The sequence below is a fragment of the Myxine glutinosa genome, chromosome 2 (assembly GCF_964187855.1).
Source record: "Myxine glutinosa chromosome 2, kmMyxGlut1.1, whole genome shotgun sequence".
NCBI classification, from domain to species: domain Eukaryota; kingdom Metazoa; phylum Chordata; class Myxini; order Myxiniformes; family Myxinidae; genus Myxine; species Myxine glutinosa.
In genome coordinates this window covers 25231544-25251424 of record NC_136262.1, presented here as the reverse complement: position 1 = coordinate 25251424, position 19881 = coordinate 25231544, and the positions used below count along the sequence as shown (strand labels likewise).

General features: G+C 48.5%; 1 protein-coding gene across 2 annotated transcripts in view; it reads right to left on the bottom strand.

The window, feature by feature from the left end:
• INTS3 (integrator complex subunit 3) overlaps positions 1-19881 on the bottom strand; it is a 133210-nt gene that overhangs the window by 23343 nt on the left and 89986 nt on the right. For both annotated transcript variants that reach the window (XM_068108616.2, XM_068108617.2), the window contains exon 23: position 19881. This exon is cut by the window's right edge and continues 75 nt beyond it. In XM_068108616.2, coding sequence (XP_067964717.1) covers position 19881 — 1 coding nt within the window. The remainder of the gene's footprint in view (positions 1-19880) is intronic.

Here is a 19881-nt window from a genome sequence, read left to right as displayed (position 1 = left end):
CGAAACGTCTGATGCCCGACGTGGAGATCGGTTTCTGAGGTTTGGGACATTGCATGTAGGGACAATGACAGGGAGATCAGGAGAAGTGGTGGAAGTATTGGTCAGAAGAAGAGTGGACATATGTTGTGTGCAGGAGACCAGATGGAAGGGAAGTGGTGTGAGAATGATGAAGGGTAGGCAGGGACAGAAATACAAGTTTGTGTTGCAAAGGTGCCCAGAAGGTGTGAATGGTGTTGGTGTCCTGTTTTCTGAGGAGTTTGTAGACAGTGTGGTGAGTGTGACTAGAGTGAGTGATAGGTTGATGATGGTGAAAATGATGATTGGAAAGCTCTTGGTGAACGTCATCTCGGGATATGCTCCGCAGGTTGGTCGGAGCGATGAAGAGAAGGACAAGTTCTGGTGTGCTATAGAGAAGCTGATGAAAAACGTGAAAGATGAGGAAGTTGTTGTGGTAGGAGGAGCCCTAAATGGACATGTGGGAAGGAGTATGGCCGGTTTTGAGGGAGTTCATGGGGGTTACGGATATGGTGTGAGAAATGGAGAAGGTGAAAGGATTTTGGAGTTTGCTGATGGAGCTGATTTGTTGATTTGTAATACTCAGTTCCAGAAAGAGGATAATAGGCTTGTTACATACACGTCGGGTGGGTCAACGACAACCGTTGACTACCTGCTGGTGCGTAGGCGAGATAGGGGGCACCTCCGGGACACAAAGGTGTTCCCGTGGGAGGAGGCTGTTTCACAGCACCACTTGGTTGTCTGCGACATAAGGGTGAAAGGTGCGAGGAGAGCTCGGCGGGTGAAGTACCAACCAAGAATGAAGGTGTGGAGGTTGAAAGAGGTGCCAGTGAGGGAGGCATTAAAAGAGAGGCTGAATATGGGAGAGGATTATGTGGTTGAGCTTGCAAGCGGTTGGATGTCAACGAAAGATAGTCTGTTGGGAGCCGTTGGTGAGGTATGTGGATGGACAAAAGGGCCACCGAGGCACTCGGAAACATGGTGGTGGGATGATGAAGTTGGAAAGAAGATTGATGAGAAGAGGAAGCAGTTCAAGGAGTGGCAGAAGGCGAAGGGTATGGGGGCAGAAAAGGCAGAACATGAAAGTTATAAGGCAGCCAAGAAGGCTGCAAAGAAAGAGGTAGCAAAGGCACAGGAGGCATGTAGGAAAAAGTTCGGAGAACGCTTGGATTTGGAAGAGGGTCAGAGAGCAGTATTCAGGATTGCAAAGCAGATAGCGAAAGAGAGGTGTGATGTGATGGGGGTGAGTTGCTTGAAGGATGAAGTGGGACAAATCGCTGTGGACCCAGATGGAATTAAAGGAAGATGGAAGAGATATATGGAAATGCTGTTGAATGCAGAGAATGAATGGGATGGCAACATAGAGAGTAACCCAGTTTTAGGACCGGCAGAGAAGATAACCGAGAAGGAAGTTGAGGAAGCGATAAAAGCAATGAAGAGTAGAAAAGCGGGAGGGCCGACAGGAGTTGTGGGAGATATGTTGAAGGCAGCGGGAAATTGGGGTGTGAAGAGAATGACAGAGATCTGCAATCTGGTGGTGAAAGAAGGCCTCATTCCAGTGGATTGGGAACTGAGTACCCTCGTCCCTCTATACAAGGGGAAAGGTGACCCTCTGGACTGTGGCTCGTATCGAGCGATAAAGTTATTGGAGCATGGAATGAAGGTATTGGAAAGGGTGTTGGAGAGGAGGATAAGGAAGAAAGTGAAGATTGACGAAATGCAGTTTGGATTTATGCCAGGAAGAGGCTCGACAGACGCGCTTTTTATTGTGAGGCAGTTGCAGGAGAAGTACATGGAGAAGAGGAAGGAGTTGTTTCTTGGGTTTGTTGATCTGGAGAAAGCATTCGATCGGGTTCCACGTGAAGTAGTGACATGGGCATTGAGGAAGTTAGAAGTGGAGGAATGGTTGATCAGAGTAGTGATGGCAATGTACAAAAGAGCGCACACAGCTGTAAGGACGAAGGACGGGAACAGTGGTGAGTTTGAGGTGAAGGTGGGAGTGCATCAGGGGTCAGTACAAAGTCCACTACTATTTGTAGCTGTCATGGAGGTGCTGGCTCAGAACGTAAAGGATGGTTTACCGTGGGAGTTGTTGTATGCAGATGATCTGGTGTTGATTGCAGAAAGTATGGATGGACTGAAGGAAAAGATGAACAAGTGGAAGGAATGTATGGAGACAAAAGGTCTGAAGGTGAATATCGGAAAAACGAAGGTGATGGCAAGTGATAAAGCATGTGGTGAGGTGGAAAGAACTGGGAAGTGGCCGTGTGCTGTGTGCAGGAAGGATGCCGGAGTGAATTCCATTCAATGTCCAATGTGCGCTGAGTGGGTTCATCAAAAATGTAGTGGTTTTTTTTTTTTTTTTTTTTTTTTTTTTTTGTATACAAGATCGAGGCTCGTGAAAGAGCGAACATTAATCACACAGAAAGACAAACCGACACATAAAACATATAACATAGGGAGCGGTAGACAAGATGGGGAGAGAGGGGGAAGGACACAAACACAACATTTGAGAGCAGGGACCGAGAGACATGGAGACATCGAGAGATCTGAGAGAGGGCGAGGGCTTTGGGGGGGGGGGGGGGCGTGGGAAGGGGGCGGTGGGAGAGGTATAAAACATATGGACACTGCCAGGACTTCCAGGAAAGAAGTTGGAATTTCAAACAAGGTGGATCTGGGGTGAATTAGCGGGGGTAGAAAAGATCAAGGTTTTGGATGGGGGAAGATAAGAGATGGTGGTGAACAGCTGTTTTAAAGACCTGGAGGGAGGAGTGGGATTGAAGGGAGTGAGGGAGTTTGTTCCAGAGGCGGGAGAAAAGAGGAATGAAAGAGTGAAGGTGAGTAGAGAGCCGAGATTTCGGCAGTTTAACCATCAGAGGGTTGCTGGCAGATCTTGTGCGACCTGTAGGAATATTTGGGGGACAGAGCACAGAGAGAGCTGGGGGTGCAAGGCCGGAGAGGAGTCGGTAGAAGACAGAAAGACCACCTACCTGCCTGCGGTGAGTGAGTGAAAGGCCCTCAGAGATAGTTCATCGCGGGAGATTCCAATAATTCTGAAAGCTTTGGTTTCAACAGCGTGAAGCCGAGCTAGGTGTGAGGCAGGAGCACCGGCCCATAGGGGAGAACAGTATTCCATTGAGCTGCGGATGAAAGCCTTGTATGTGGTGAGGAGCTCAGGTGTGCCGAGGAAGGACTTCGCACGACGGAGGATGCCCAGTCGGCGACTGGCTTTGGAGGCCAGCTTGGAAATGTGGTTTTCCCAAGAAAGATCATGGCAGATAGTGAGACCCAAAATCTTGAGCGACAGAACTTCTTGGAGAGGATTGTTGAGAAAGTAGATGGGAGGGTTGTCCAGTCGATCTTTTCGGAGAGACATAGTAAGAGTGTGAGATTTGTCAGGATTGAAAGACATGTTCCACTTGTTTGACCAGTCTGTGATTTTGTCCAGGTCTTCAGAGAGTGAGGAGGCAGCAGACTGCCGATCTGAGGGAAGAGGAATGGAGCGGCAGAGAGTGGAGTCATCAGCAAAGAGATAGAGAGGATTTTCGAGAGAGTCAGAGAGATCATTGATGAAGACCAGAAAAAGCACGGGGCCTAGAACACTGCCTTGGGGAACTCCAGCCTGAACAGGAAGAGGAGATGAGAGAAACCCATTCAGGGCCACACGTTGACGACGACTAGAGAGGAAGTCCGCCAGCCATGCGTGGAGATTTCCATGGATACCAAAGGAGGAGAGTTTGGTGAGCAGAGCGGGGTGCCAGACCGTGTCGAAGGCACGTGATATGTCGAGGGAGACAGCTCTAATTTCCTGTTTGGCATTGAGGACCTCCATCCATTGTTGAGACAGCAGAAGCAGCATGTCCAGAGTAGAGTGACCTGGTCTGAAACCAAATTGATGATCAGAGATCAAGCCATTGGAGAAGAGGAAAGATTTCATATCCGAAGCAATGATGGATTCCATGACTTTGCTGATAATTGGGAGAAGGCTGATTGGTCTGTAGTTGCTAGGATCTGTTTTTGCACCTTTTTTGTGCAAAGCGGTGATGTTGGCTGATTTCCAAGCAGATGGCAGTTGACCTTGAGCAAAAGAGAGGGTGAAGAGAACAGAGAGAGGGTGAGATAGAGCAGCAGAGCAGGATTTTAGGACCCGTGGGCTGATGCCGTCGGGTCCAGTTGCAGAATCAGAGTCGAGGGTTGACAGAAACTTTTCCACCTTGTCAGGAGGAAAGGACACGGAGTCCAGGAGCAGCAGGGTACGACTGGGTATGGTGGGTACAGAGAGGGATGGGTTTGGGACACAAGATTTAGAGGCAAACACAGAGTTGAGGCATTCAGCTTTTTCACGTGCGGAGTCAGCTGTGTAGCCGTTTGAGGTAAGGGAGGGGATGGAGGGGGAACAAACACCAGAAACGGATTTGACCAGACGCCACCAGGATTTGGAAGAGGGAGACAGATAAGAGAGTTCGGTCTTGAGAACGGAGAGATATTGTTTCCTGGCTCTCCTGAGGGTGGACACACACTTGTTTCGGGATTTGTGAAAGGAATTGAGATTTCCTTCCGTTGGATTTGCTTTCCAGGAGACGAAGGCAAGTTGTTTCTGGGCAACAGCCTCACCACAAGATTCCGTGTACCATGGACGGGAGGAAGGGTATGACAACTGAAGACGAGATGGGATAAATCTGTGCATGAGAGAGAGCAATTTACTTTGGAAGAATTCCCAGGATGAGTTGATGTCAGAGGTGGTAGAGATGGGAGACCAGTCCAGATGATTGATGGCTGCTTGAAGACCGTGCCAGTTGGCCTGAGTGAAATGCCAGACTCGTCGACGCTGAGCAGGCTCCCTGAGGATGGTCAGAGAGATGTCCACTTTAACAAGGACATGATCAGATGATCCGATCGGAGCAGAAGAAGAGCAGCAGACATTTTCAGGGAAGTTAGTCATAACCAAGTCCAGAAGAGAAGATGTTCCGTTGACTGAGATCCGGGTCGGGAAATTGACAGATTGTGTCAGTCCCAGTGAGTCGCAGAAGTCCTTTGCTGAGGAGCCATGGCTGGTGAGAGAGGTACCCACACCCAGCCAACTGGCATGATGACAGTTGAAATCACCACATATGAGGAAGAGAGAGTTGGGATGAGTAGATAGAAGTTGGTCCATATCATCAGACAGCGAGATGTAGATGGAGTCATCACTGTTTGGTGGACGGTACAACACACATATGAACAAGAGGTGGGAGCGAAGGGGAAGCCGTAGCCAGAGGTATTCCTGGGGGTGAGGTGGAGAGAGTGCAGTGCAGGGCGAGTGAGGAAGAGAGTTTTTGATAAAGATAGCAACCCCGCCTCCAGGACGAGGCTCAGGTCTATCATACCGGAGGAGGGAGTAGCCCGGGAGAGATACTATGGAATCAGAGACATCATAAAGGAGGAAAGTTTCTGTTAAGCAGATCACATCTGGTTTGACAGAAGCAACCTGTATGGAGAGATCAGTTAAGTTTGAACGAAGGCCCCGGATGTTTGAGGTCCATACCGTTAATGAAGAGGAAGGGGGAGCATCAGATACAGAACAGGGGGGAGGAGGGGTAGGGTAAGATGTGGAAGAGGTGGAAGAGGTAGGGAGAGCTGTTGAAGGTGTGTCAGAGATTTCAGAATAGCTCGGAGAAAGGGAAGGATGGGGCGGACAAAAGGTTTGATGGTGATTGGGTGAGCCACAATGAGGTGTTATTTGAGGAGGGGGAAGAGCGAGGCAGAAGGTTGGGGGAGATGGAGGTGAGAGTTTGAAGGGGGAAGAAGCGGGGAGGATGCTTTGAGGAGGGGGAGTGAGAGGGGGGAAATTGAGAAGCAATGAGGGTGGGGAGATTTGAAGGGGAGGGGTGAGGGGGGAGTTTGGGAGGGAAGGGACAAGGGGAGGGATTTGAAAGGGATGGGATATGGGGGAGATTTGGAGGGGAGGGGTGAGGCAGGAGTCTAGGAGGGGAGGGGCGAGGGGCGTCTTGGCGGGGAGGGGTGAGGGGGTAGTTTAGGAGGGAGGGGGCAAGGGGGGAGATTTGAAAGGGATGGGTGATGGGGAAGATTTGGAGGGGAGGGGTGATGGGGAAGATTTGGAGGGGAGGGGTTATGGGGAAGATTTGGAGGGGAGGGGTGAGATTGGATTTTTGAAAGTGTACGTGTTTTTGAAAGTGTTTGAGAGGGTCATTAACCAGTGTGGCAGCTACATTCAAGTGTAAGGTGTGCACAGAGGGAGCTGCAGATGGAGGAAATGTTGAGTTGTATCTTGGAGACGGTGTGAAGCTGGAAGGTGTGAAAACATTTTGTTACCGAGGAGACATGCTGAATGGAGAAGGTGGATCAGACTCGGCAACGGTTGCTTGAGTGAGATGTGCATGGAAGAAGTTTCGGGAACTGAGTGGCATGTTGACGAGGAGGGGAGTGTCGTTGAAGCTGAAGGGAAAGGTGTATGCTGCATGTGTGAGAAGTGTTATGATGTATGGGAGCAAGACATGGGTAATGAACGTAGAGCAGCAACGAAGGCTGGAAAGGGTGGAAATGCAAATGGTTCGGTGGATGCGCGGAGTATCGTTGAGAGAGAGGAAGACAAATGATGAATTGCGAAAGATGATGGGAATAGAGCCTGTGATGGATGCTGTGAAGAGGAACAGGTTGAGATGGTTTGGTCATGTGTTGAGGAAGGATGAAAGTGACTGGTTGAGAAGAGTGATGGAAATGAATGTAGAAGGAAGTAGAGGACGGGGAAGACCGAGAAAGACTTGGCTAAAGATGGTGGAAGAAGAAATGCGGGCAAGAGGGTTAACAAGGGGAGATGCAGAAAATAGGGCAAAATGGAGAACATTGTCATGGGGCCCGCAAGGCTAACCCCCTCTCTTGTAGGGAAAATGGCCTTAAAATGCCTGTTGTTGTGTTGTTGTATAGTTTAAAACAAGCGATGTTGATCGAAGTTGATCCGTAAAACCTATATAATTGTTTAGAGAATGTGTTACAATTGTCTAACAACAAAATCGATTTCAAATATCTCATTTAATTAAGAGGTTCCGCCAGCGAGAGACATCGTGGGTTGATCCGCAGGTAACCTTGGCAACCATTGTTTTTTTCGATTTTCAAAGGTTTCTGGTCACTATTACAGAAATATTCAATCGCAGGTGAGATATATTTTATTTCTTACGATATTATCGATATGTTATCATATGTGAGAAACAACTCTTAATTACGACATTAGCATAATCGGTAAGTTCGGTAAATAAGGGGTCATGCGACCTTTCAAATGCGCTAATTTATTCAAAAACCGAAAATAGTACAAACACAACCTATACATCGTTTTAAAGGTAATTTTACTGCTCATCTCACTTGACTCTCAAGGGTGAAAAAAAGTTTGAAGAAAAAAGGACACACATGACGCTAAACCACCACTTGACAACGGATGAACCTCCAATGATTACTTCATCCTCACAACAAGGTGAGTTGTTGTTTTCCTGTGTTTGGGATCATCCTCCTTTGAGCTCCCCAGGTTAATCACAACAAAACTCTCTACCGTCAGATTTTTAACAACGATATACCTGAAAATGGGTTTTATACCGTGACGGTGATGAGGAGGTCATTTGGCCCGTTATTGTCGTGTTGCACTCCCGAGTTAATTTATTTACGAACCCGAGGTTTCCTGTTGGTATGTCTTTACTACACCTTCACTCCTTCACACACTTTAGACCCTTTCCACCCCTTAGACCCTTTCCAACCCTTAGACCCTTTCCAACCCTTAGACTCCTCTAGACCCTTTACAACCCTTTGACACTTTAAACCCCTTAGACCCTTTACACCCCCTTAGATCCCTTTGACCCTTTACACTCCTCTGATCCTTTACACCCCCTTAGAAACCATTGACCCTTTACACCCCCTTAGACCCCTTTTAACCCTTTACACCCCGAAGATGCTTTAAACCCCTTTGACATCTTTAGACCTTTACACCCCTTTGACCCTTTAAACCCCTTAGACCATTTAAACCCCTTAGACTCCATTCGACTTTTTACACCCCTTAGACCCCTTTAGATCCTTTACACCCCTTATACCCCTTTGACCATTTACACCCCTTAGACCCCTTTGACCATTTACAACCCTTTAGACCCCTTACACTCCTTAGACCCCTTTGACCATTTACAACCCTTTAGACCCCTTACACTCCTGAGACCCTGAACACCCCCTTAGACCTCTTTGACCATTTACACTGCTTAGACCCCTTCTACCATTTACACCCCTTTAGACCCCTAACACTCCTTAGACCCTTTACTCCCCTTAAACCCTCTACACTCCTTAGACCCCTTTGGCCATTTACACCCCTTAGACCCACCCCTTCGGCCATTTACACCCCTTAGACCCACCCCTTCGGCCATTTACACCCCTTTAGACCCCTAACACTCCTTAGACCCTTTACTCCCCTTAAACCCTCTACACCCCTTAGACCCCTTTGGCCATTTACACCCCTTAGACCCACCCCTTCGGCCATTTACACCCCTTAGACCCACCCCTTCGGCCATTTACACCCCTTTAGACCCCTTACACTCCTTAGACCCTTCACACCCCTTAGACCCCTTTAAACCCCTTAGATCTTTTACACCCCTTAGACATTTACACCCTTTACACCCCTTCATACCATTTTGACCCTTTTGAGACAAAAACATCTTTTGACACTTATCAGACCTATTGACTTTTTAACACACTTTGGCCAATTTAAGACCATTTGGACACTTTTGACCCCTTTTGCTCTTTCATCATTAGACACCTTTAGACCCCATTTGGCCCTTTTAAGATCATTGATTATTTAAACACGTTAGACCCCTTTATGACCCTAAAAAAACTTTAGACCCTTAGATAATTCGAAAAAATTTCCTCCCAAAATCAGTTTTGATGACCTTTTCTGTGCACGATTCGCATCGCATCAAAAGTTGCGATGATGAATCCAAACTGATATCTCAAAGTGAAACTGATGTTGAAACGTGAAATTGAAACTACTGATCTATGGATCATCAAATTGGAAACCAGAATGAAATGCTGTGGGAAATTGCTGAAAGCAAAGCTTTGGTGAATATAGAGAGACGGGGGAGGTCAGGAGCTGAAGAAACGATGTGAAGGATAGGTGTCTGGAGGTGGTCAGTTGGCATGGAAAGAACTTTGGTGATCTTCCATCAGGCTGTCGGCCCAAAACATGCCTAAACCCGTTTCCCAGCTGAGCTTTCATAATATACCTACACTCCCGAGCAGTACTTTGGAGGTACGACAAGCATGGATTGGAAATCTTAGCTGATAGAATGGAACAAGGTTGTCAAGGTTACCATCTGCACCCATTGCAACATTTTCTCACTGACTATTTGCACTGATTTCCCATTTCTATCAATACACACTCCAAAGGAAATTGATCATTTCAGGTCGGACATTTATGCCCCCCCCCCCCCCCTTCATTGACGAGTACCTTTGCTAGTATATATATATATATATATGAATAGAGGATTGCGTTCCTGTGCTTCGAGAAAACATAGAGGTGGTGGGCGGCAGCCAAAAATAAAGAATTTTTTAAAGAAATATGTAATATAAATATAAATCGGCTTTACGATGAAGTCTCCTGCTTTGTTGAAGCAGAAGAAACATTCAGAAGCGATTAAACTTGCCCCCTCGCCCCCATCATTCCTCCCCTATTAACCCCTTAAATCATTTTCCTCCGTAATCTGTTGAAGTGTTCCTTTTATAAATCGTTTTGCAGTTCCGTAAACCAGCGAATAAATGAAGTTAAAACAATCACTTTGTCTATAGTTTTATACTTCAACGAACCTCCTTTAGAGGCCATTTTTTTCCCCGCAGAGCAGGGGTTGGCCTTTTTTGGGCACCGTGGTCCCCTTTTTGAGGCAATGTTTTATGGCCGATGAATATATATATGGTTATGCTGTCTGTCTGTCTGTCTGTGCCACCCTGAAATACAGAAATGCTCATCTGCGAGAAAAAGATATGAGGTAAAACTTAAAATGAATCAAAAAACGTACGGGGAAATTGTAATTTTTACAATCAGACCAAAAATAGAAGCTGAGTGGTGCATAAGGCAACAGAATGCTGCTACGAACACTCCCGATTTAAAATACATATTGTTGCGGATATGAGATTGGCATCCATCCATATCCGCTTGTAAATATTCCCCTATTTCCTCCATCCTTCCCAACTATCCCCAATCCCCCATTCCCTAGTCCCATTTTCTGTAAACAACACTCTGTAGACCCGGCCTCCCCCTATTTCCCCCATTAAATGTCGCATCCAGGTCCACCGCATCTCACGTAGACAACTATAGGACATCTTGCTAGTTATTCTTAGTTTATGTCAGTTAAGGACTCGTTTCCATTAACTCTGACTCTTCGTTGCACCAGAATGTGATTGTATGGCACCGTTAGGAAGTTTAGGACCTCCCAATACCTCCCCGCAGCTCTTCCTCATGGTACAACAACAACAACAACAACAGCGGCGGCGGCGCGGGGAGTGTGCGTCCTCACTCCGGCTTGGTTGGAAGGGGGTGTTGAAAGGGCACCAAGCCTTTCCAACGAGCCGCCATCGAGCATGTGCTCGACGGGGTTACCACGTAGGGGCTCGCTGTCAGCTCCCCGTCAAGGGCGTAGCCCGGTAACCCCCCGCACCCAATAGAAGCGGCGGACCGATTCCATCTGGGGCGGAGCCAACGAGCCGAGGGCGTGTCACTCCCCGCTGAGCATGCGCAGGAAGAGGGAGGTGACGTCAGATGCGCCCTCAGCTTGGAGAAGAAGGACGCCACCTCCGAGCGCTGCAATACCTCCCCGCATCTCTGGACCGGACCGTGTTTGATTCTGCCCCTGAGCCAAGGTGCACCTTGTGCTATCGACTGCCTGTCCTTCCCTGCCATCAATCCCTGTGTAAGTCAGTCTTGTTCCGTTTGTCTGTGGTCTGTCGGGGATAAGATAAGATTGTGTCTAAGTGCCTATCTCTTCTGTGCTTTACCTCATACCTTGTAATCTACCCCTTTTCTCCCCCACCAATTATATCCTCCTCCGGAGGTCTTGAGAACTGTACCCCTTGCGTCGTTTCCTCTTTCCCAGTCGTTGTGTCCTTTCCATCATTGATTTAGCGTAGCGCGACTTGGTCAACGTCGGGTGGAATCGGGTGAGTTGGGGAAGAATCGGGTAAACTGTGCGAACACGGCGGCCATTCCGCTCGGCCCATCATAACATCTTAAGCCGTGTCCGTAACAATTGGTGTCAGGAAGTGGGATTGGACCCGAAGCGCGCTTCACGCGCTCGAAATTATTAACGGTGAAATTTGTTTTGTTTTGAAATAAAAACCCGAATTTTGAAAGTCGCGCTATGGCGGATCAAGACGGCTGGGTTCCGGTAGAGGAGAGTGAGGCAGGGTCGATCCAGGACCAAATTGAGGGACATGAGGAGAGCGAAGCAGTGAGGGCGGCAGGTTCGCAAAATGGCGTCCTCGCGCACGAGGTTGCGGGCGCGCAAAATGGCGCCTCGCACATTGCTACGGCGGCCGCACCCGCTGCACAAGTGGGAGGGATGGCGCAAATGCAGGCCCTCATGGAGCAATTTATGGTACAAATGCAGGCGTCCCTCAACCTGCAGAAGGACGATATGAGGGCTAATAGTGAGCAAATGAGGGCTGATAGTGAGCGATTGGGTGAGCGATTGGAGGGCCAAATGGGGGTAATGAGGGATGAAGCGAGGGCTCAGAGTGAGCAATTGGGGGTAATGAGGGACGAAGCGAGGAGTACCGGTGAGGGATTAAACAAGAAATTAGAGGGGTTAGACAATGGGATAGAAGGGGTGAAACATGGGTTAATGGGGGTAGAAAACAGAATGGCCGCTCAAGAGAATCAAATAGAAGGGGTGAAACATGGGTTAATGGGGGTGGAAAATAGAATGGCTGCCCAGGAGAATCAGATAGAGGGAGTGAAAAATGGGTTAGAGGGGTTAGAAAACAGTATGGAAGGCAAATTGAGGGACATGAGGGACCAAGCGGAAAGGGAAGTTTAAAAAATGGGGCAGCAGATAGAGGGGGTCAGAATGGGGGTAGAAACTAAATTGGATGCTCACAGGGAGGAAATGGAGCAGATGAGGGTGGCATCTGGGCAGGAGATGCAGGTGATGGGAGAAGAGATCAGAAGAGGTGTGAGTGAGGAGGTCGGAGGAGTGCGCGAGGAGGTGAGGCACTGTAAGGAGCGCATGGAGAAGGAGGTGAGAAAGGGGACTGTAAAATTGCAAGGTGGTATAGAGGAGTTGACGCTGGGAGTGGAACAGCTGACGGAGGGACAAAAAGAACTAACGGACCAGGTAAAGAAGAACACAGCGGTAATAGAGGGTTTAAAATCGACACAGAAGGAGATGAAAAAGGACGTAGGGGTAATTAAAAAAGAGTGTCAGACGGTACACGAGGACCTGACGAGGAAAATGAACAAGGTGGTAGAGGTGATGGAGGTTAAAGAGCGGGAGGTGCGGGAGCACATAGAAAAAAATAAAGTGGAGTTAGAGGAAGAACTTAAGGGGGCGCACGAGGAGATGAAGGAGGTGAAGCAGAAATTAGAAGAAGTGGAAGAAGGGGTGAGCGAAATTAAGAAGCGACGGAGAGAGGATAAGAAAGAGATAAAGGAGGAAGTAAAAGAATTGGTCCAAAGTCTGTGTTCAGATCGTGATGATGTGCTCATTAACCGGATGAGGAATTCGCAGGTGATGGAGGAGAAGCAAAGAGAAAGAGGACCCGGTGTAAGTGGTGACCAATATGGTCGTGCGTATGATGCGCCAGGGGATTTACTGAGCTTGGGGGTCGAGATAGACCCGGATGTTCGTGAGAGGCCAAGAGTGAGGTGTATGGCTGGTCCGGAGGGTATGGAACGAGGGTGCGAGCGAGAGGATCCGGTGATGGGAGAGGTGCGAGGTGTGAGTGAGCAAGGTTGTGGTGGTATGGAATGGGTAGCGGGTTGCGGAAGTGTGACCCATGCATCGACACCAACAGGGGTAGTTTTTAGAGGGACAGGGGAGGCACGAGAGCCCCTTGGGGGTAATGTACTGTGGGGGCCCGGCCGGTTCGGCCCCGCGCTGACCCCGCAAGGGGCGACGCACGGGGTCCGGCAGGCGGGCAACGACTCACATACGAGGTGGTCCCACAAGGTCCCACTCGCGCCGTATGACGGTGGGTAAGGGTGGCATCCCTGCCACCCTTCCCACGTGGGGCAGATGCGCTATAGATTATGGGGTGTATGGCAGTGAAAACTAGCCCGGGTGGGTTAGGATATTGTGTGTAGGGATCTAGCGAAGATGACATTAGGTAACGTTAAGGTTAGTTAGTGACAAGGATACCTGTAGTGGGGACGCAGGTAGATTAGTATGGATGATAATGACGAGGGAGCGCAATAGTTTAAAGGGACGACTGGGAAGCGCAAGTTTCAGAGGGGAGTAGTTAGATGAGATGATGCTGTGTGAGAACTGGACAGGTGTGTGGAGCAGTGAGTGTTGTGGATCAGCGCGAATGCGCTTGGGGGAGAGAAGGGTGCAGGCGGCACCAAGTATGAGAGCACAGGTGTGCAAGTACAGGTGTGTGGAATACATGGAGTAAGTGGTACGGAGTGGTGTGCATGGTGCGAAGGTGTGGATGGGGGAAGAGTGGACCCCTTTCACGAGTACCCGGGGCGGGTAGTGTAAGTGTTAGGTAGAGGGTATAGGTAAATTGTGGTTGGATATTGGCATTTGTGGTGCGGTTGCAGAATGGTATTGTGGATGGGTGCATTAGTGTTGTGGAAATGGCTGGGCGTGTAGCCTGTTAGTGTGTGTAGTTGGTTTGGGCACTCCACCACTGTGAGGATGTCGGCCAGGTGAGGCCGCAGGTGGGCTCTGGGAGCCGTTAGTGTCAGTGGGTGCCTGAGGATCCCGGGTGTGGATCGGGCAGCCCGTGCCAGAGAGGGCACTGAGGGGGTGAGAGTGCGAGAGGGCCTTCCCCAGTTAGTTAGGTTAGGGTGAGGAGCAGGTAAGCTCGGGTGGCAACTACAGTGGTGGAGGTGTGCAGGTGGGTAGACCTGCTGGGAGAGCTACACGTCACAGCCCAGAAATTGTGCGAGGGCACCGGGAGATGAATCGGGGGAGTGAGACCCCAAATTGAGAAGCACCACAGTTTGGTCAATGGGAATTGGTTTTTAGAACCCATAGAGTAAGTTGGCCAATGGATTGGCAGGGAAAGACCCCGGGTAGTGTAAAGTGTGTTAATGTCATTTAGGAAATAGTTAGGATTGATGAACCTGTCGCACCATACGCAGCCACTTACCTGTGGTGATGATGACTCCACACCTGTGTTCCTTTGTTCTGTGTTGCAGGAAGGGAGAATTGCTGTGTGGATTTGTGAGACGCATCACGACGTGGATGAGACATTGGGGTGATTCCATCTCTCCCTCCTTAGGAGGGACTGATGATGAATTGGTGATGGCAAATTTTGATGTTGAGTTGGAGATGGCAAATTTTGATGAGAGTTGGAAATGGCAAATTTGATTGGTTAGGAGGGAGAGAAGACGAATTTGGTTTATGGGAGGAACGGGGAAGACAGTAGGGACGTTTGTTGATGTGTAAAGTAGATGTTTATGGGTAGTGTTGTGTTTTGTGGATACAGTAAGGGGTAAGGGGGGGGCAATGTAGGTTATCTGGTGGGGGGGGGGGGGCGTACGGTAGGAACGTACCTGTCTCACCTGGTTCCCATGTGCCCCTAGTGTGCATTACCTGGTATTGCGTGCACTTTTGCGCCCTTACCACCTTACTCACTTGTTTTCTTTTGTCTCCCACCTCCGAGGATCTGGCTTTGGGGCAGAGAGAGAGGAGAGAGAGGTGCTGGCTCCGCAGTTGTGGGCCTGTACTTTCGCTGCTTGCTGCCTGGATCGATACACCATATGGACCGCAATTTTTGTGGCCGCCCACAATGGACCGCAGTTCTTTTGCGGGCAAGCACCACCCGTGGATGGACCTCTGGGTCAACGTGGCACCTATGCCATACAGGTGAACCACTTATAGTTGGCCCCCTGACGGCCACAAGTTAGAAATGGACGCGGTTGGCGCCTTTCTTTATTTTTAAAGAAGCCAGAAGGCCAAGTGCACTTCAAGAAGGCAAGACCAGCGGCAGAACATCGGCCGGCTGCGACACCACCGGTGATTATTGAACACTTTATTGGTGCACCGGATGGTGCTGACTGTACATAATGGGGTGGTGCTTTTGGTGCTTGGATGGGGTGCTCTGCACATTATTAAAGGCCGTAGGGCCACAGGGCACTCGTGGGTTGGTGTATCGATGCTGGCATGTTTGCTCTCTCTCTATGCATAACATCTGCATGTGTTCCTCAAAGAACAGGTCCTGGATCGTAGTGTAAATATCAGTGTAGTCTTGTATAAATGATGCTCCCTACCGGCTGTATGTTTAGTTTGAGGATTCTTTCCGCGATTCGGTTATCCTGTGGGTGTGTTTCTGTGAGGAGAAGGGTGCAACGTCGCAGGGGGACATATTTACTCATTGGTGAACATCTGTAAAACTGTCGCACTCAGGGTTGAGTTAATAGTAGAGGGAACTACATCTGAGTGCCACACTAACGTAGGTAAAAATTTATCGGGTCGGGACGCCCCGAGGTAGAGAAGGGTGCAATGTTGCGGATATGAGATTGGCATCCATCCATATCCGCTTGTAAATATTCCCCTATTTCCTCCATCCTTCCCAACTATCCCCAATCCCCCATTCCCTAGTCCCATTTTCTGTAAACAACACTCTGTAGACCCGGCCTCCCCCTATTTCCCCCATTAAATGTCGCATCCAGGTCCACCGCATCTCACGTAGACAACTATAGGACATCTTGCTAGTTATTCTTAGTTTATGTCAGTTAAGGACTCGTTTCCATTAACTCTGACTCTTCGTTGCACCAGAATGTGATTGTATGGCACCGTTAGGAAGTTTAGGACCTCCCAATACCTCCCCGCAGCTCTTCCTCATGGTACAACAACAACAACAACAACAGCGGCGGCGGCACGGGGAGTGTGCGTCCTCACTCCGGCTTGGTTGGAAGGGGGTGTTGAAAGGGCACCAAGCCTTTCCAACGAGCCGCCATCGAGCATGTGCTCGACGGGGTTACCACGTAGGGGCTCGCTGTCAGCTCCTCGTCAAGGGCGGAGCCCGGTAACCCCCCGCACCCAATAGAAGCGGCGGACCGATTCCATCTGGGGCGGAGCCAACGAGCCGAGGGCGTGTCACTCCCCGCTGAGCATGCGCAGGAAGAGGGAGGTGACGTCAGATGCGCCCTCAGCTTGGAGAAGAAGGACGCCACCTCCGAGCGCTGCAATACCTCCCCGCATCTCTGGACCGGACCGTGTTTGATTCTGCCCCTGAGCCAAGGTGCACCTTGTGCTATCGACTGCCTGTCCTTCCCTGCCATCAATCCCTGTGTAAGTCAGTCTTGTTCCGTTTGTCTGTGGTCTGTCGGGGATAAGATAAGATTGTGTCTAAGTGCCTATCTCTTCTGTGCTTTACCTCATACCTTGTAATCTACCCCTTTTCTCCCCCACCAATTATATCCTCCTCCGGAGGTCTTGAGAACTGTACCCCTTGCGTCGTTTCCTCTTTCCCAGTCGTTGTGTCCTTTCCATCATTGATTTAGCGTAGCGCGACTTGGTCAACGTCGGGTGGAATCGGGTGAGTTGGGGAAGAATCGGGTAAACTGTGCGAACACGGCGGCCATTCCGCTCGGCCCATCATAACATCTTAAGCCGTGTCCGTAACAATATATATATATATATATATATATATATATATTTGCTGTTAAGAAATATGATGATTTTGGAATTTCACAATGCTCCGTACAGTGTATGTAATAGGCTAATGTTGTCTGTCTGTTCCTCCCTGGAACATGGGAATGAATCTTGGAGACAATAAATTATGCAAAAAGTTAATTGATTAATTGCTACTAATTAATCCGCACTTACGGGAAATAGATAATACTGTTTCAATTTGGTGAATGGTAAAGAGGAAGTAACGCGGTGCTTGGATGGCGGATTGGCAGTTGGATCACGTGACTCAACGTTCTGCTGCATTCAAAATAGTCAGTTAATCATGTGTATGAAGACTGCCAAGCTTTGTAACGTTCGCGTCATGGGCCTTTATAATAGTATGGGCCTCAGTCTTTAGGGAGGCCTCTGGTATGAAGTGCATTTGGTATCTATCCGAGCTATATAACCACCATGATCAATGCATTATATAAGCACGCCGGCAGTTAACATATTTTGGCTTCAAACACTACGCAGGATTTTTGGAGTGATCGAGGGAGCCGGCAGTTTCCCACTATTTTCTCTTTAAAAACTCGACAGGATCACACCAGAAAACCCATCATTAATGATTATAAGGTATTTGTCCAAGTAATTCTGGGAATATCTCGACTGCACTGTGAAAAAAACCTCTTATTATTTACTTTTAACGATGTGTATTCAGCAAGTTGCCAAGGCAGGAGCCACCGGGCAACGGGGAACTTCTAAGCTGGTTATGTGACCTTCTGGTACTCCCTCAACATGCAAATGGTGGTTCGAGCCCGAGTGAGCACAGCATCGGATGTGGCATGCGATCAGTGAAGACACTGTTCTGATTAAGCCGTTTGCATAGTTGTCAACTTTGAGAGAAGAAAATGCAGGAGAATTGAAGGGTCCCAAAATGTGTGGGAGGGCAGAGGGGAGTTGGGGACTGGGAGGTGTGGGGTTGAATGTGGTGTGGGGGATGGTAGCATGGGCTGATGATCTGGGAAGGGGGGTTGACGGTCTGGGAGGAGGCGGATGGGATGCGGGGGTGAATGAAGTGTGGGGGTCTGGGAGCACGGGGTGATGGTCTGGGAGGGGATGAAGATACAGATGAATATATTGTTGCGGATATGAGGACTGTATATTTTTTTGATTGTGCTTTATTGTGAATATTGGTTATTCTGCGCCTCCTGCCTCCGGAGCTGTGTAAAGGTCAAAGGGCGTCCCATAATTAGTCCATAAAGCATTCACACCACAGCCAATCATAGAATACCCCTGTTCAACAGTTATATCTTATTATGTGTTTTAGGGTAAGGCTGTGTCTCCCATTAATTGAAATACTCCATTGCACCAGTGAAAGAGATAGATTCCCTTCATTCCCACTCCCAAAACCTCCATTCCCCCTCTCGTCGATTGGAAACTACCTCCGCTCCAACTATTGCCGCCATTGACCACGAGGCAGGGTTGGGGAAGAAAGGCGGGTCCCCACCTCGTCATAGAGGGGAGGTGTGAGTCAGCCCCACTCAACCAACCACGAACAAGGGGTTGGACTTGGAGAGGGTGTGGAAAGAAACATCGAGGAGGTTCGCGAAGGTTGAGGGGTGGGGCCTATATAACCCACGGCAGGGCGTTTCCAAAAAGAGATGATGAGCTTTTACCGAAACTGTGAGAGAAGTCCAGAGTTGAGCTGCAGATCGAGCCACCGAAACTGCGAGAGAAGTCCAGAGTTGAGCTGCAGATCGAGCCACCGCAACTGCATTTTACTGCAGCTGGAGCCACCGCAACTGCATTTTACTGCAGCTGGAGCCACCGCAACTGCAGCCACAGCAGCGTGAGGCCTGGACGGCAGTTTGGAGCAGGGCCGCGAAGGGGCGGCGGCTGCCCAACGAGTCGATCGGGGCAGGACCAGTTGGACTTCCCTATCCCGCCAGCCATCCATCTCCCGCCAGTCCTATCATCATTCCCCGTGTAAGTGTGCTCGTAGTCTGTCTTTTGTCTTGTCCCTGGGTAGTAACAATAAGTCTGTATAAGCTAGTATTTTCACTGTGTCACCTGCGTCTCATGTGCTTGTAAATAAACGTGACTGCTGTCTTTTTGCTTATGTGTGTGCATAGTAAATAAATTTAGTAGTATTTCCAAACCTTTCTTTGCCTTCGTTTTCCTCTTTGCATTCGGTCGCTTTAGAGTTTTCCATATTGGGCAGCCGCGGTGCGATACGGCCAACGTTTGGGTGGAATCGGGTTCTAGTCGGGGAATAACTGTTCGGTCGCGGCAACACCACCGCTCGGTAAAATAACATCTTTAACCGCGTCCGTAACAATATCATGTTTAAAATCAGGTTAAAATCAGGTTTATCAGGTTAAAAACAGTGCAACTATAATATATATAGTTGCATTATTCTTCAGCAATTTTATTTATTCCTTACGAAGAGAAAAAACTATGAAAAGTAATCCGAGATCAATATGATTCCCGTCAATGAGAAATACTCATAAAGAGCTTTTTGTGGCTTCCATCATTGGTGTTAATAGCTGAAAATGTGAAAACCATGTTTTGATTTGTTTATAAGCCACTTGGACAACATAATTTATGGAATTTGACAAATGTTTAACATCAAAAAATGTGCAGGCACCACTAAAGCCGTGTACATCCAATAGTGACACAAAGGTTATTTCCACACAACTTGGTGTGGGGGAATGTGTTTCACAGGAAATTCATTTTGCTTTGTTTAAAAATGTCAAATAGTTGTCGATCACTTAAAAATTAGAACATCAAAAATAGTTATGAATGAAGATTTACAACAACCTTAAAATTCACAACTCTCTGCAATAGACCAATGTTAGGTTGGCAGGTTTGACTTTCTCAGCTGAGAACTTAACCCAGGATTAAATCCCATAAACTAAAATGGGGTTGTCCACTGTCTACTAATGTTCATGCAATTCATGTAAATGCATGTTGATGTTTCCTAATGTCGTTGTCTTACATGTAATACGTGTACAAACTCCTCTACCACCCTTTATTCGACAAAAAGCAGCACACAGGCCCCAGACTCACT